The 15,606-nt window shown below is 44.1% G+C and overlaps 1 protein-coding gene across 5 annotated transcripts in view; it reads right to left on the bottom strand.

Annotated features, from left to right (window-relative positions):
- Mboat2 (membrane bound O-acyltransferase domain containing 2) overlaps positions 1-15,606 on the bottom strand; it is a 109,190-nt gene that overhangs the window by 24,718 nt on the left and 68,866 nt on the right. For all 5 annotated transcript variants that reach the window (XM_048804852.1, XM_048804854.1, XM_048804853.1 and 2 more), the window contains 2 exons: positions 9,803-9,858; positions 4,353-4,407 (listed from right to left, as the gene is read on the bottom strand). In XM_048804852.1, the coding sequence (XP_048660809.1) occupies positions 4,353-4,407; positions 9,803-9,858 (111 nt within the window). The remainder of the gene's footprint in view (positions 1-4,352; positions 4,408-9,802; positions 9,859-15,606) is intronic.

The following is a 15,606-nucleotide window of genomic DNA, read 5'->3' as shown; positions in this document are numbered from 1 at the left end:
CTACTAAGCAAGTCTACTGTTTGCTGCCAGTTACAAACCATCACAGATAAAAGAAGAACCTGGGGGCAGTGAACAGTGTTCTTGAACAAGCTATAATCTTTTCTCTAAATGAGACATGATCGCTCTTAAAAACACACTCTGGACAACGAGAGACAGAGAGTGTGTGTGTGTGTGTGTATTATTTTTATGTAAAACTAACCTATAGAACAACACACTACATCCTGCCCTTTGACACTGTTTAGATGAACAGCCAAAACTCCTTTTATAATTTTTTCAGAATTATTGTTGTACATTTAAGTATTTGGAATCTTAAATATTTTCCCCTTTGAGCTCAAAGCTGATGGGTGAGAATGTTTCTAGCATTCGCCATTGGCTTTTCCTGCATAATACTGACACAAAACACTTTCCCACCGCACCAAACACTGGACAGGCACCTGCAATCTCTGAGGAACATAGACACTCCATGTCCCCCGGCTGCACAGCTCCACTCTTAGCATCAATTCTTTTAGACCCAAACCTGGGTCAGGCTGACCCAGCACGGCTCAATCTCACCAAGTCAAAGTACTGTCTTGCAATGCACAAGGACAGGAGAAATGCTTAACCAGGAAACTTGCTGAAGTGATTCCCACTCAATTGTCATGTTGAATGAGTAGTTTTGTGCACTGACATAATCTCTGCTATTAAAATGAGAACTGAAGCCCGACTGTGATACTTCTTTATGATACAAAATCAAGTACTCATTCTTTCATTCCATCAATGCTGACGTGATACCAGCTATGCGTGGTCTTACGTTAAGATTTCTCAGCCCTAGAATTACAGACATTTTTTGGCAATAATTCCTTGTTGTGGGGACTTTCCTGTGCACATAGAACATCTGACAGCATCCCCGGCCCGTACCCATATGTTATCAGTAACACCACCCACCAGTTGAGACAATCCAAAATGCCTCTTGACCTTGTCAAATGTCTCTGAAGGAAGAATCACTTTAATTAGTAAATCACTACTTAGGTGATAGGTTTTCAGATGACTGACAAACCAAAGTTCATGTCCTTAATGACTTTATGTTTGGGGGAGAGGGAGTGTAACAATTAAATAATGCTGTGTAAAATTTGACAGTAATACATATTAGGAAGAAAATCAAGGACATGCCAGGGGCTAGAAAGTGAAAGGAGGGTAGGGAAGGAATTTTTGATAGGGTGGTCTGTAGAGGTAAGAGTGCACTGAAGTCAGGCATGGTAGTGCACACCTGTCGTCCCAGTGACCTGGGAGGGTGAGGCAGGAGGATATCAGGTTGGGGCCAGATTTAGCAACCTAGAATGAAGCTGTCTCAAAATAAAAAATATAAACAGGGCTAGGGATGTAGCTCAGTTGGGAGAGCACTTGCCTAGCAAGTGCAAGGCCCTGGGTTCAAACTGCAATACCAGGAAAGGAGAAAAAAAAAAAAAAAAAGAAATGTGGTAGTGCTCTGGGTTCCTATTGGACCTTATGTGTTGTGGTCAGATGTCTGAAATTTTATTCTAAATTACATGGGAAACCACTGGAGGTTTTCATCAGGAAAGGCAATAATATAACCCAAAGCACATAAAGACTCTCTGGCTGCTAAGTGGAAAGAAAGCTACAAAGGACAGGAAAGAAAATAGAAAGACTAAGTTAGGGAAATAGGGAGACTAAGTTAGAAAACCTGCCAAGTAGAAAATGAGGGTCTGGGCAGGGCTGAGAGCAGTGGGAATGGTGAGCCATGGTCAGGTTCAAGAGGCAGGAGGATATCAAGTCGAAAGGACCTTGACTCACTGGTAAAGCGGATTTATACTAAGAAAATCCCCCCCCCCCGAAGGCACCAGTGATGGCGGGCACTGTAATTAACTACAAGGCAACAATGGTGAGAAACAGGAGTGGGGGAAGGAAGAGAGACAGACCAGAGTTCTGTGCTGAACATGGCTATCACTGTCAGTGCAGCGACACTGATAATGAGGCCGGGGCTCAGGAGAGACAGAAACTTGTAGGTGGTACGCAGAGGAACTGGGCTGCAGGTGTGCACCTAGAAAAACATGAGATATCTGGCCTGAGTCGTGCAGCACAACAACAGTGCAGGAGATGAAGGGACAGAGATGGAAGAGGAAAATCACATGATGCAGTATCCTGGAAGGCTGGCAAGGAGGGCATCTCAAAGTCAGGGGTCAGCAGGCAACTAACTACCACCAAATGGTTGAGTACCTCAAAAAACAAGCTAACAGTGAAATTTGCTAAGACTATGAGCAACGTGGAAAGAACGGGGACAAAAACCTGACTGGAGGGGCAGGTGAGAGAAAGGGGGTGGGGGGATGTAAACAAGAACACCCTGAAGCCAGCCTCTTCCCTTAGGCTGGTGGGAATGATCCACATGGAGGGGGAGAAAAAAGGAGGAACGGGGCAGAGTCAGTGTGGAAGTGAACAGTGGATTACAGACAGTTAATTCCTGGCTCTAGGAAAGAAAGTAGAGAATTTCTTTTCAGATCTCAGGCGGTTCTGAGGGGAACTTTCTTTTGCTTTGTGTTTTTGTGGTGCTAAGGATGGGTCCCCACCCGTGCAGGTCCACAGTTCTGCTGAGCCACGTTCCCAGCCCACCTAATAGGCTCTGGGATCGTAGAATAAAGTAGAGTTGCTTTTATTTTCTCCAAAAAATAAAGTTTGGGGAGTCCGGGAGAAAGGAGACTATGTAATGTCACAAGAGAGGGAGAGCTGCGGAAACCAAGGATGGCACTGACAGTCCGTGACAGATTCAAAACCAAAACAGCCACAGCCAGTGTCTTCCCCCAGCTCCCTCCACTGTTCGGGCAGGGGGAGAGCTGAACTGAACCAGGTCTGGGGATCCGTCAGGTGGCTATTCAAGAGGGAATAGGGGAAACAGAGCACAGGGTGCTGGACCAGGAACTCAGAAAGGCTGGAGAACCAGATCCAATTAACCCTCATCAGTCAGTGCCCCCAAGGAGCTGGGTACTGGTAACAAGACAGAGAATATCAGAATAAAACACTTTTTTTTTAAAATGCTGATTTTTTTCCTTTTTGGGAGGGGGGTTTTAATTTTGAAGAATTTGCATTTTTGAAACAACATCCATAAATGGAATACAACCTCTCATTCTCTGGTTGTATATGACGTAGTGTTACACAGGTCTACATGTAGTCATATGAACATAGGGTAATAATGTCCAATTCATTCTACTATCGTTCCTACGCCCCAGCCCCCTCTCCTTCCTTCATTCCCCTCTGTCTAATCCAAATTACCTCAATTCTTCCCTAGCCCATGACCCTTATTGTGAATTAGTATCCACATATCAGAGAAAACTTTCGGTCTTTGGTTCTTTGGGACTGTCTTATTTCACATAGCACAATATTTTCCAGTTCTACCCACTTAACAGCAAATGCCATAATTTCATTCTTCTTTAAGGCTGAGTAACATTCCAATGTGTATGTATGTATGTATGTGTGTGTGTGTGTGTATATATATATATGTGTGTGTGTGTGTGTATATATATATATATATATATATATATATATATATATATACATACATACATATACATATATACCACAATTTCTTTATCTATAAAACAGAACATTTTTTAAAGGTGGGGAAAACATAAGAAGAATCCTAAGGCATGCTCCTTGGGATCCAAGGGGAACATCTGTTACAGGTCTGTCTACTGTCACAAACGTCATCTCATTCTGCTAGTAGATGTGTACTTACCAGCTGAAGACTCAGGAATAAGTATTCCATAGGAAATTTTTCTTTAAGTAAAATGAGTATCTGATCTCTAACTATATTAGTTGAGACAGACCTTGCCAGACATTAAGCTATTCTTTAGATTATGTGACAGAATATTGGTAACAAATGAAGAAGCAGCCTATGCCAGAATTAATGCCTCAAGTTAACAATAAGCAATATCTGAATGGTCCTTCATTTTTTCAAAATGTGGCATCTGTGTGTTATATTGATATATTCTGTCTTGGCCAATGCCTGCTATCAAGTTACTGGTCTACGAATGGTGGCTACGACTACTACTAATAATTACTACGTGGGAGACATACTATCATCTGCATTAAAGGAACTCAAGAGTCCCAGGGAGAAAAACTTAGCAGTCGGCCTCCTGGTCCACAGGAGCTGTGTACTCTATGAATACCCGGGGGCAAGGGTCTAGGGGAGCTAGTCTCACATGGCAATGTGTAGTGGCAGGGAGGTAGGAGAGGGAAGCAGCCTGGGCTTGCCTGAACCAGATAACTCTAGAAAGACCAAGAAGCCTTGGCCGCACAAGTGATGCATATTCTAGGCAGAGGTGGTCCACGAACCTGGCAGGACATAATACAAAGGCACAAACCTTACAGCCAAGCCCCTCTGTGATGGAGTCAGTTCTTCATCCTTTCGAAACATCCCTGAGAAACAAACAAAGGTAATTTGATCAATTATGAATTCTCCCAAGAGGGCATTTTTCCCCATTCATGCTTACATCACCTGAAATTCATGCTATATTCTCAACAACTGTCCCTTTCTTTCTCATGGCAACAGTTTCAAACATGTGAAAGGACCATCATGCAGTCTAACACACCCAGGTCTGTATAAGATAAACAGCACACTGCCAGCAAACAAAGCCACTAACATGACTGCTGTCTAAAGGAAACTTGTTAAATTTTAAAAATTCCGATATGCTAGTACTTTTTAAACAACAAAAAAATTTTTTTAGTGTTGACAGACCTTTATTTTATTTATTTACATGTGATGCTGAGAATCGAACCTAGTGCCTCAAACATGCCAGGCAAGTGTGCTCCCGCTGAGCCCCAGGCCCAGCCCCATGCTGCTACTGTTTAAACTTACAAATGTATTATTCTTAACAGTAAACGCTATGACTTTTCAAAAAAGCAGCCTTAATTTTTTTTGATTGTTGGATGATTTAAATCACTAAACATCTGTGCTACAAAGTAGAATCTCAACATAAAGCAAGGAATAATTTCCTTACCCCACATGACTCCAATGAACAGAAACTCAAATCAAAATTGTATTCAAATATATATTTCTTCCCAAATAGGAAGTTATTTCTATGGCTACATATCAGTTTACTAGATCTATATCCTTTAAAATATATATACCCTAAATCCAATCTAAAGACCAAAAGGGGACTAAATTAAGAAGCAAATAACAGACTTAGGAAATATTTACAGCAAATATGATACAATGTTAACATACCCCTAAGAATCAAAACCAAACCAACCAAAACACATTAAGGCGGACAGGAAAACATGAAAAACAAACCATACAAGAAACCAGCATTCAGTTAATGTATAAAATGCTACCTTTATGATTAATGATGATGACAGATTTGCAATTTCATTAACAATGAAAATGTGGTCATATAACATGATCTCAATTATGTAATACATTTTAATATTATTATGTGTGTATACAAAACAAAGATAAGAAGAAAATTGTTAGTCTTAAAATGCCACAGGAACTATCCTATGGCCTAGGAACCTAAAATGCCTAGGAACTATCCTAGGCACTGGGGTAAAAGCAGAGGAAAATAGAATATAAGTGTTACAGCACTTATATTCTGGTAGGGAGAAAGAATACAAATAAAAAATAAATGGACTACTAAGAAAAACCCATGTCATCTTCCTCTCCACCAGTGGAAAAAAGCACCAGGACTGTAATGTAAGGAAATGACACAAAGGTGTGATTTGAAATGTACTATGGATCATCACAGCCTTGTACACAATAGGGAAAAAAAAAAAAGAAACTACCTATGTATACAACAATTAGGGAATGGGCAAATAACGGCACATTTACTTTTTTTTTTTTTAATATTTTTTAGTTGTAGTTGACAATACCTTTATTTTATTTATTTATTTTATGTGGTGCTGAAGATTGAACCCAGGGCCTTGCATATGCCAAGCGAGCACTTTACAGCTGAGCCACAACCCCAGCCCCCACATTTATTTTTGATAATTATATAAAAAGAAAACTAGGGTCTGGGGTTGTGGCTCAGAGGTAGTGCTCGCTTAGCATATACGAGGCACTGGGTTTGATCCTCAACACCCCAGATAAATAATAATAAATTAAATAAAGGTACTGTGTCCAACTACAACAACAAAAATATTTTAAAGAGAACCAGGCTTCCTAAGAACACAAAGGAAACATTAGTACAAAGCAGCTCTGGCAGACAGACACAAAGGATCATTATTTTTTTCTTTGGACTTAATTTGCATTTTCCAATTTCCTTCAGTGAATATATACCTATATTTTGTAATCAGAAGGAAAAAACCTTAAAACTGTAGACCAGAGAAAGGTGAACAGTGGTCCGGAAGAAGCCAAGGAAGACTTCTGGGACTTTAAACTCTGCTTTCTTCCCCAGGTCAGAAACACTGCTGTCCATCACTTTCTTCCTTTCTTTTCTTTTCTTTTTTTTCTTTGTTAATAGTCTCTATATTTTTTAGTTATAGTGGACACAATATCTCTATTTATTTACTTTTATGTGGTGCTGAGGATCAAACCCTGAGCTTCACACATGCCAGGCAAGCGCTCCACCACTGAGCCACTACCCCAGCCCCTGTCTACCATTTTCTTAAAAACAAAAAGAAACCAAGGGCTCTCTCTGGAAATGAGGATCAGTATTTTTTAGAAAAGCTCCTTACCATTCTGTGGGCAGGGACATTGCTCCTTTTACCAGGAAGGGGCCACGGTAACAGCCCCGTTTGGGAAGCCAAGCCATGCTCCATGTCATATTTGTGCTGTTTTGTCAGCATTTCCACGCCTTTGGTGTCGTGGGCTTCTGTGTCCATTTGATTTGCTATCCTGACCGGGGAGGCTACTATCATTTTAGAGTAGCAAATGAGCCAAGGAAAGTAGAAATGGGCTTAAAGGAGATTCTCTTAGACCCGTTCTGTGTTTTGTGTTTCCCTGTACAAGGAATTGAGCCTCCCTTCTCAGTTCACAAATTGGGCACTTAAATAGAATGACCAAAAACAGATTAAAGACAAGATGCTAGTTTTTAAAGCCAGAAATCCAACCTAGTACAAGTCATGCAGCCTGCATCTGATAGGAAACAAGGCTCCCCACCTTCCCACGCCAGGCACAGGCCCCAGCAACACTGCACGGTCCTCCTGGGAGGCGCCAGAGAAAACATGCCACACACTCCCGCAGCCAGGCGACAAGCACATCTTCAGGACCTCATCTACCTGAGGCCTCAGCAATGCCATACGCATACTTCAAAACCAGAAGGAAAGAGAGGGAGGGAGAAAGAATACAAATAAAAAATCTCATCTCATCACCAATCCTGTGAGGGTGACGAGATGTCTGAAAATCACGTCTAGCAGTTTCCGAGACCAAAGAGCACCTGCTTCCTGAGGCTGCCTGTGTGAGCACTGCCCCAGGGTGGCCTCTGAAAAAAGACCAGAGACTCAGAGAAAGGCCCCACCTGCTGAGCCTGCAGTGCTCAGAAAGGCCTACTGGTAAGAAGATGGACCTAGGGCTCACTGAGTTGGCAAAATGTCCCTACCAATATAAATGCTCTCTTATGCCAGATGCAGTGGCACATGCCTGTAATTCCAGGCTGAAGCAGAAGGATCACAAGTTTGAGACCAGTCTCTGCTGTTGAGGCTCTAAGAAACTTAGCAAGACCTTGTCTCAAAATAAAAAAATTTTAAAAAGTCTGGGGATATGGCTCAGTAGCAAAGTGCCCCTGGGTTCAATTCCCGGTTCCAAAAGAATAAAAGAACACACCAATGCTCCTCATATCTGGACAGTTTGTGCCAACAATATTACTTACTGTGAAGTCCTGCTTGCCCTCTGGGTGCCTATGTGACTGGTCCCTAAAAGCCTTGGGTGCCGAGTCCTAGCGAACTCCCCGGCAGGCCACACTTCTCAGGCCTTGCTGTGACTTGCTGCTGGGGGATCCAGCACATCCTCTGGAACTGCACTGGGGACTCCTGGAAACCTGAGCCTGTTTTCCTCCAGACCACACTACAAGTCCTTTTGATTCTGATCAACTTTGCCTGGAATCCTCACTGTAGCAAGTATGAGACATGAATTCAATGACACGGTGAGTTGAATGGGCTTGGTGTCCCCAACACACAGATGAGGAGGCCCTCCTTTGTAAGACTGCTGGGGAAACAGGCCAGAGGGCCAACCCTCTGCCCCGTGAGCATCAAGTGGCAGGGTATGGATGCAGCAGGGCCAGCCTAGGAGACCAGGAGAATGGACTGAGGCAGATTGCAGGGGCACCATTTTGAAGTCTAAACTCTTCAACTATTGCCAAGGCTAAACAAAATCTAAACTGCTCCAAAGAAATAACTAAAAGAACAGGTCAGGAAATGAAGTTCTGCTGCTTTTTTTTTTTTTTTTAAAGCTCTGAGTTGAAAATATATTCTCATGTGCTTCTAAACCAATAAAATTAGATCCCTGATCCTGACTTTCCTACATTTTCCTCCCAGAGTCCTGGGCATGATTTGACATCATCAGGATGTGGAAGTCTCAGCACCCAAAGATAACTTAAAGTTTCATGACTGGTTTAGTACCCTGTCTGGAGAGCACTACCCACTTCACTGTTGAGGACATGAACCCGTGAGACAATATAAATCAGCTATTATCCCTTGAAAAGATCCTCCAAAGGGGATCTCGAACTATGACTTTACATATGAGAAACCTGAAACAGGAATGTGCCGCCCTCAGAGGCCATCTCTGTCTCAGCTGCCACCACCCCACAGAGACTCAGATGCCAGTTCTGCCTCTCCCTGCCTCAGATCTCCACATCAGAAGGACAGACGTTGAGTTGCTGTTCAATACACACATCTGATTAAACAAGTATTTGAGACTCCTTGAAAGTCATCTATTCTCTCCCTCTATTCCTCCAAAAAGCTAAGTCGTTTGATTCTGCTTGTCAGTAGCCAAAGGGTAGAAGAGGAACACCCTCCCTCTCTTCACAGCTTTGTCAAGGCTGGCCCCTAACTGTACAGTGCATTCTGGCTGCAGTGGGCACAGGCTGGGTGGAGGGGGCACACGGGGCTCCAGGGATCACTCTTCCATCTCCAAAGAAACCAGAGCCTAAATTCTGTGATTCAGAGTTCTAACTGCTATCATTTCCTATGGTTACACGTCCATTTTAAATAAAATATATAAATGCTTACCCTAAAAGTGTATGTAAATATGTACCTATGCATTGTAAATATAAAGGGAGGGGTAGGAAAACATAAAAATTTTAATATAAATTCAAGGCAGAGATGAAACAGAAATGAAAGTAGATTTAGAACCAAAGTCTCTTTCCTTTGTATTTTAAATTGTCACTAATGTGGGCCAAATGATTGGATCTGCTACTTCACTTTTTGTTGCTGAACTGAATTAAAAATCAGGGTAGGGGGCTGGGGGGTGTGGCTCAGTGGTAGAGCGCTCGCCTAGCACACGTGAGGCACTGGGTTCAATCCTTAGCACCACATAAAAATGAAATAAAGATATTGTGTGACCACATACATCTAAAAAATAAATATTTAAAAAAAAAAATCAAGGTAGGGTTGGGATGTAGCTCTAGGGTACAGCACTTGCCCGGCATCTGCAAGGCTCCAAGTTCCAACTGCAGGACTGCAAACAAGCCAACAAAGCAGAACAAAGAAGCCACCAGGGCAGCAAGCCTGCTGGGGCAGCCCAAGCCCCGTCAAACCCCCACCTCACCCCATGCTGTCCTGGCACTCTGCGGGGAGCAGAGAACTGTGGTAGTATCTCAAGCAAAAGATTATTTGAATGGGACTATATTCAGAAATGAAGAATTAATTTCAGAATTCTTACCATCATGAATTTCATAAGCCAAACTGGTGATCTTCTGAGTGATGATCATCATCGGGCTACAACAGACAAAAGGCAGGAGGTTTAAATGAGGAAAGTCAAAGCACTAAAGGCATGTAAAGAGAGTTCATTCCTCTTAGGGGACTACAAAATGATGACATTTCTACCATAAATGGGATTTCAAGACCAGGGGTCTTCTGTGAGCCAGTGATCAGGTCCTATCTCTTCATTTCATGCCCCAGAAAAGGAGGTCCAGAGGTCACACACCTGGCCTCTTGTGACCCAGCACCTCCTTCAACACACACTGCCAGCTGTTGCCTCCAGCCCCGGGTGGGGGAAGGTAGGACATGACTGCCTGGGAAAGGCGAAGGGGTGGGAGACAAGGGCGTCTGGGTGAGAAGTGGGAGAGGTGAGGGCAACAGCACAGGGAGGAGGAAAGGAGAACAGGGACTGCTGCAACTTCCCTGATCTCAAAGCAGTGCATGCCAGCCACCACGCAAGGCAGGCCAGGCACAGCAGCTGAGCCTTATTTGAAGGAAAAGAGGACTTCAAAATCAAGTTGCAAGCAAGACAATGGCAACACTTCCCCCATTTTTAAAAAGTGTTCTAATTAAATGGATAATTTGGAAAGGAAAAAAATGAGCTACACAGGAAGCACATAGGAATGTGGGTGTGGTTCAGGGGTGGAGTGCTTGCCCAGCAAGCAGGCGGCTGGGTTCTACCCCTGGTACTGCAGACATAGTTACCTTAGGTTAGGTTAATTTAATTTGGGAAACTGCAAAAACAAAAGGCATGAAATTCATTTGCTTGGAGGCAACACATGTACTCTGTGTGCCTGGAGCAGAACGTCTCACTGCACCCTCTTGGCAGAGACTCACCTGTACTAGGCAGGAGGGGCAGGGAGCTGACCCCACCAGGAGGAGTCTGTTTCCCCCACCACCTCTCTGCTCACAGCACAGTCGTGCAGTGCCAATGGCCACCTTTGGCAAACAATCGGTGTCTCTCAACGTGTCAAGACAGGACACTAGTTACACTATGTCTCCCAATGTCGGCCCACAGTCTGAGGGCCTGTTTCCAACACTTCCACTCTAGAAAGCAGACGGGAACATGGCCCGTGAGCACGTGGGCTCCTCCTCCACACCTGACAGGCCAGGGTGGAAGAAACTCCAAGACTTAAGGGAGGGGACCTGTGTTTAGACCACACATTCCCAAGAAATCATTCCTCAGTCAGCCTAATCCCCCTCTGCTTGGAGAGCACACTAATGCCCTCTAGGCTTCGAAGACCATCCTTCATGGGGCCGGGGTTGTGGCTCAGGGGTACAGTGCTCGCCTAGTGTAGGTGAGGCGCTGGGTTCAGTCCTCAGCACCACATAAAAATGAAATAAAGGTATTGTGTCCACCTACAACTAAAAAATAAATTTAAAAAAAAAAGAGAGAGAGCATCCTTCATGATCTTAAGGACCATAAACCTGCTCTACCTCTTCCATTCCCCTGGGAAAAAAGTACCATTTTTCTCACCCTGCCTAATTCTCTTCTTAATTTATCCTACCAGTAAATTATGAAAGCCATTTCAGTTCTAAAGTCTAATCCTCAAGTCACCTTAAAACATAATTAACTGATAATTATTAAATTTAATCAACTCAGTGACATGGTAAGCTTCCAGGTATCATATATAAGATGTTCAAAATGCTTTCTGAATACTTGCCCACACTGTCCCCACCCACACTCTGCACCTTCATGCACCTTCTATTTCACCAGATGCAAGGGATGCAGAACCTCAGGATGTCATGCTCAGCTGGGAGAAGAGTTGGCACATGGGTGCATGTGGGTTACTCTTCTGGAGCTGTGATGCAAAAAGACCTACAGCCCCTCCTTCAAGTCTCAGCCTGAAAGTTACTCTCTGTCCAAGAGGCCCTATGTCAAACAGCTCCGCTGCACAGATGCCCACACTCAGACACTCCAAATCATCAGCTGCACAGATGCCCACACTCACACATTCCACCTCATCTCAGCTTCTTGTCTGTTTCTTTCAAGGTGTTTCTCATGTTTGCAGTTCTTATATTCATTAAATTACAATGGTTATTTTTAAAGTGTCTCCCTTCTTCTTCTTCTTTTTTTTTTTTTGGTGGTGATACTGGGGACTGAACCCAGAGGTGCTCTACCACCAAGTCACATCTCCAGTCCTTTTTTGAAATTTTGAGTCAGAGTCTCGCTCAATTGCTGGGCTGGCTTTGAACTTGCAATCCTCCTATCTCAGCCTCCCAAGTAGCTGGGATTACAGGGTGCTCCACTGTGCCCAGCAATCTCTCTCTTTAGAAGCCCATGAAGCAGGGAAGCCCAACGCCCTCCATACTGAACCTCCAACACACAGTTCAGCCTGGTACCAGACAGGAATACTGTAAAGACACAAAATGAAGTGACCCTGCTAGGTGTCTACCCAAGAGGTGTTTCCTACAGGCAGTGACACTTCTCTCCATCTGTCCACTGTCACCACTGAAAGCATTTGTCATACTAAAATAAGACTGTTTACTTCTCTGTCACCACAAAAATACCCATGAACTATTCAATAGCAGGAACGCTGCCTTATCTTTGTGCCTTCAGAAATTGGCACCTGATACACAAAGTACTGCCTGGTTTATGAAACTGTCTCATAGTTGTTTCTGTTTCCTTTACTGGTGATCACCAGCCCCAAACATTCCCTTTGTTTTTAATTAATTATTTATTTATTTTTTAAAGATAGACACAATATCTTTTTTTTTTTTTTAATGTGGTGCTGAGGATTCAACCCAGGGTCTCACAACTGCCTCTGGCCCAACCTATCTTCAGGGCAATGGTGAATTTAAGAAAAGAACAGAAGGTAAAATTATCATAGAGTGACTACAAAGGGAAAGTCAGTGTGGGATAAAAGGTCTAAGAAGAGTTAAGAAGCAAGCGGCAGGTAAACAGACGGATGACTGCAGCCCAGCACAGGCACCGCGGGGAGGCAGAACAGAGCCAAGGGAATGTGCGGACCTCACCCTGTCAGCAGACGCTGCTGGACAGAGAGGCACCCCCCCCCCAGTAAAACCAACACCACTAGCCACAGAAGCAAGCTGCAGATTTCAACAGCAAATATGTTCCCAAATATCTTTTTCAGGGCAATCAGAGCGACTCTCCCAATTATTTCATTCTCACCTTTACTGATACTTTTAACTCTCCACTGGATTTGTGTAGAAAGGAACTCTTGACATGTTCCCCTCCCAGGTCCCAGGAAAGTCTGAGATAACCACGCCTGTTTCCCAGGGGGAGGCTGGGAGCTGGAGGGCAGGCAGGGGAGCAGAGGGCTCCAGGACCCGCCAAGGAAGAGTCAGTGGGACTTCCTCTTCCTTCTGTGTATCACAGCATCACTGTATTTAAATAGTATTATAGAAATTTTCTTCCAGGGAGACTCTGCTAGGAATGTAGGAAAACATGGAATCTAACTAGTCAAATAAATAAACTAATGGAACAGTTTCAGCTAATATAAATTAAAATACTCATGAGGTACAGAATTTTGAAACTCCAGACTTTCCAAAACAAAAAGGAGGAAAGGCTGTAAAAAAAATTTAAAAATATTTACACGTTTCCCTACAAAGAACAAGAATAGTAGAAGTGGTTCTATAACAATGGACCCTCAGCTGTCGTTATACACTATTGTAGAAGGAAGGGTTAAATGAACACATGCTTTCTGAAGAAGTGCTCCATTATCTCTCCCAGACTACGGAACTCAAGTGATGCTTGTATGTTAATCTTACAAAGCTTCTACAGAGACCTACTAGGTAAATGGTCAGCTTGAGACTAGGATATCAATCACTTCAGCACAAGGCAAACTGTCAATTACCAACTCTCAGAAATCCCTAGGGACAAGTACTCTTTATCCACAAAAAGTGGGGCTCACACCAAACCAACCCCACTTGCCTAATGCCAAACGCAGGCTGGAAGGCTCACTGAGATCAGAGTCCTGCACCCATCATCTACTTGTTCTCTCATCTAGAAAACAAGCACTAGTGGGCATCTAAAATGCACCAAGCACCACTCCAGGTGGTGAAGACAGAGTGTGGACAAGACAAAGTCCGTCGAGTGGTGGATAGCAGTGGAGAGAGAGAGATTATAATGAAGAAGCAGGTAAACATACAGCATGCCAGATGTCACCAAGAGCTGCACAGTAAAAGAAGCAGGGAGTGCAGGACACAGGTGGGCACTGGCCATATCTGGAAAGTGGCTCCTAACAGAGAACAAGCCCATGGACACCTGGGGTGAATATCCAGGAGAGAGAGAAGCAAGTTCAGCAGCCCATGGACAGAGTCTGACTGCACAGGGTTGAGGAGGACAGGTCACTAAGACAGGCAGGAGGAAACAGAGCTGGCAGGCTTCGGCGGGGCACTGTGGCTTCAATCTGAGGCAGAGAACTCCTGGAAGAATTTAGGCCATGAGGTGATCAGGTTTTAAACAGAACCATTCTGACTCTGGGTTGAACAGTGACAGAGGGGTAGAGGGCAGGTAGGAAGGGACAGTGGCTCAGACCAGGGAACAGGACAGGTGTCTGCAGCCCATTCCAGGTATATTCTGAAGGTAAAGGCAACAGGGCTGAAGGAGCTTTGACACTGCATTTGATGCTGAGTTCAACACCCGACGCCACCAAGGTTTCTGAATAGGGATATCAACTATAAGAACAGGGCTGACTGGGGAGGAAGGCAGGGAGCGGAGACCAAAGGGAAGGGGAGCCAGCTGGGGCGAGGTGTGCCCAGAGTGATGCCCACAGGAGGACACGTGGGATGTGCTGAGGAGGCATTTGGACACTGAGGTCAGAAAACACAAACCCAACTCCACCACTCACCCTCGTGGAAGAGGGCCTTAGTTAACATTTTTCACAACTGTCCTTGTCTATAAAAAGGGGACCACACTGCCACCGTGGGGTTAAATGAAATGGCAATACGACAAAGCCCTTAGACAGTATCTGAGTCACAGATGTTGCTAAGCGCTAGCCCTGTCCGACATCCAGCCTTCTTCTGGCACATGTTGGAACTGCTACCAAGAGCAAGGCACTGGAGGGACACAACCATCCCGTGGCAGCACTGCTCCTAAAGAGGCCTCCTGCCTAGAGCAGCATCAGCAGGGGCACGAGTGCAGTGGCCTCCTCACCCTCAGTTACGATTTCTGTGGTTTTGATTACCAATTGCCAAACAAAATCTGAAAATACCAAATGGAAAATTCCACAAATATACACTTCCTAGGCTTTAAACTACATGTAGTTCTACGTAACAGGATGAAATCTTGTGCCTTTCCCTTGTGTCTCACTGGGGTTGCGAACCACTCGTCTGTCCATGCTGCATGCATCACCCATCCATCAGTCCTTTCCTAGCTGTCTTAGTTATGGTATCAACTGTCACAGCATCACATGCTTGATAATGTCCCCAAGTACACAAGTAGTGCTGACAGAATTTCAGATATGCCCAAGAAAAGCTGTAAGGTACTTCTCTTAGTGAATGTCAAAGCTGATCACAGCTCTGTAGATATAGGAAGAGGAACAGTGCATGGAGGGTCTGGTGCTACTGTGGTTCCAGACACCTCCTGTGGGTCTTGGGGTGCCTCCTACGGGTAAAAGGGCTACTGTAACTACATAAACAAGTGTCAAGTGAAAAGCACAACAAATGTGCAGAGGTGAGTGAAACTTCACACCGACAGAGCCAAGGGGGAAATATCTCAAATAAGTTATTTAATTCAGTCCTTTAAGATTTGGGAGGTTTCGACAGGCAGATATGGTTGGAAAGCTGTTCCAAGCAGAGAAC

Source organism: Marmota marmota, unplaced genomic scaffold (genome assembly GCF_001458135.2).
Source record: "Marmota marmota marmota unplaced genomic scaffold, marMar, whole genome shotgun sequence".
NCBI classification, from domain to species: Eukaryota; Metazoa; Chordata; class Mammalia; order Rodentia; family Sciuridae; genus Marmota; species Marmota marmota.
Note: the sequence above shows the minus strand (reverse complement) of the source record. Positions and strands in the feature narration are given on the sequence as shown.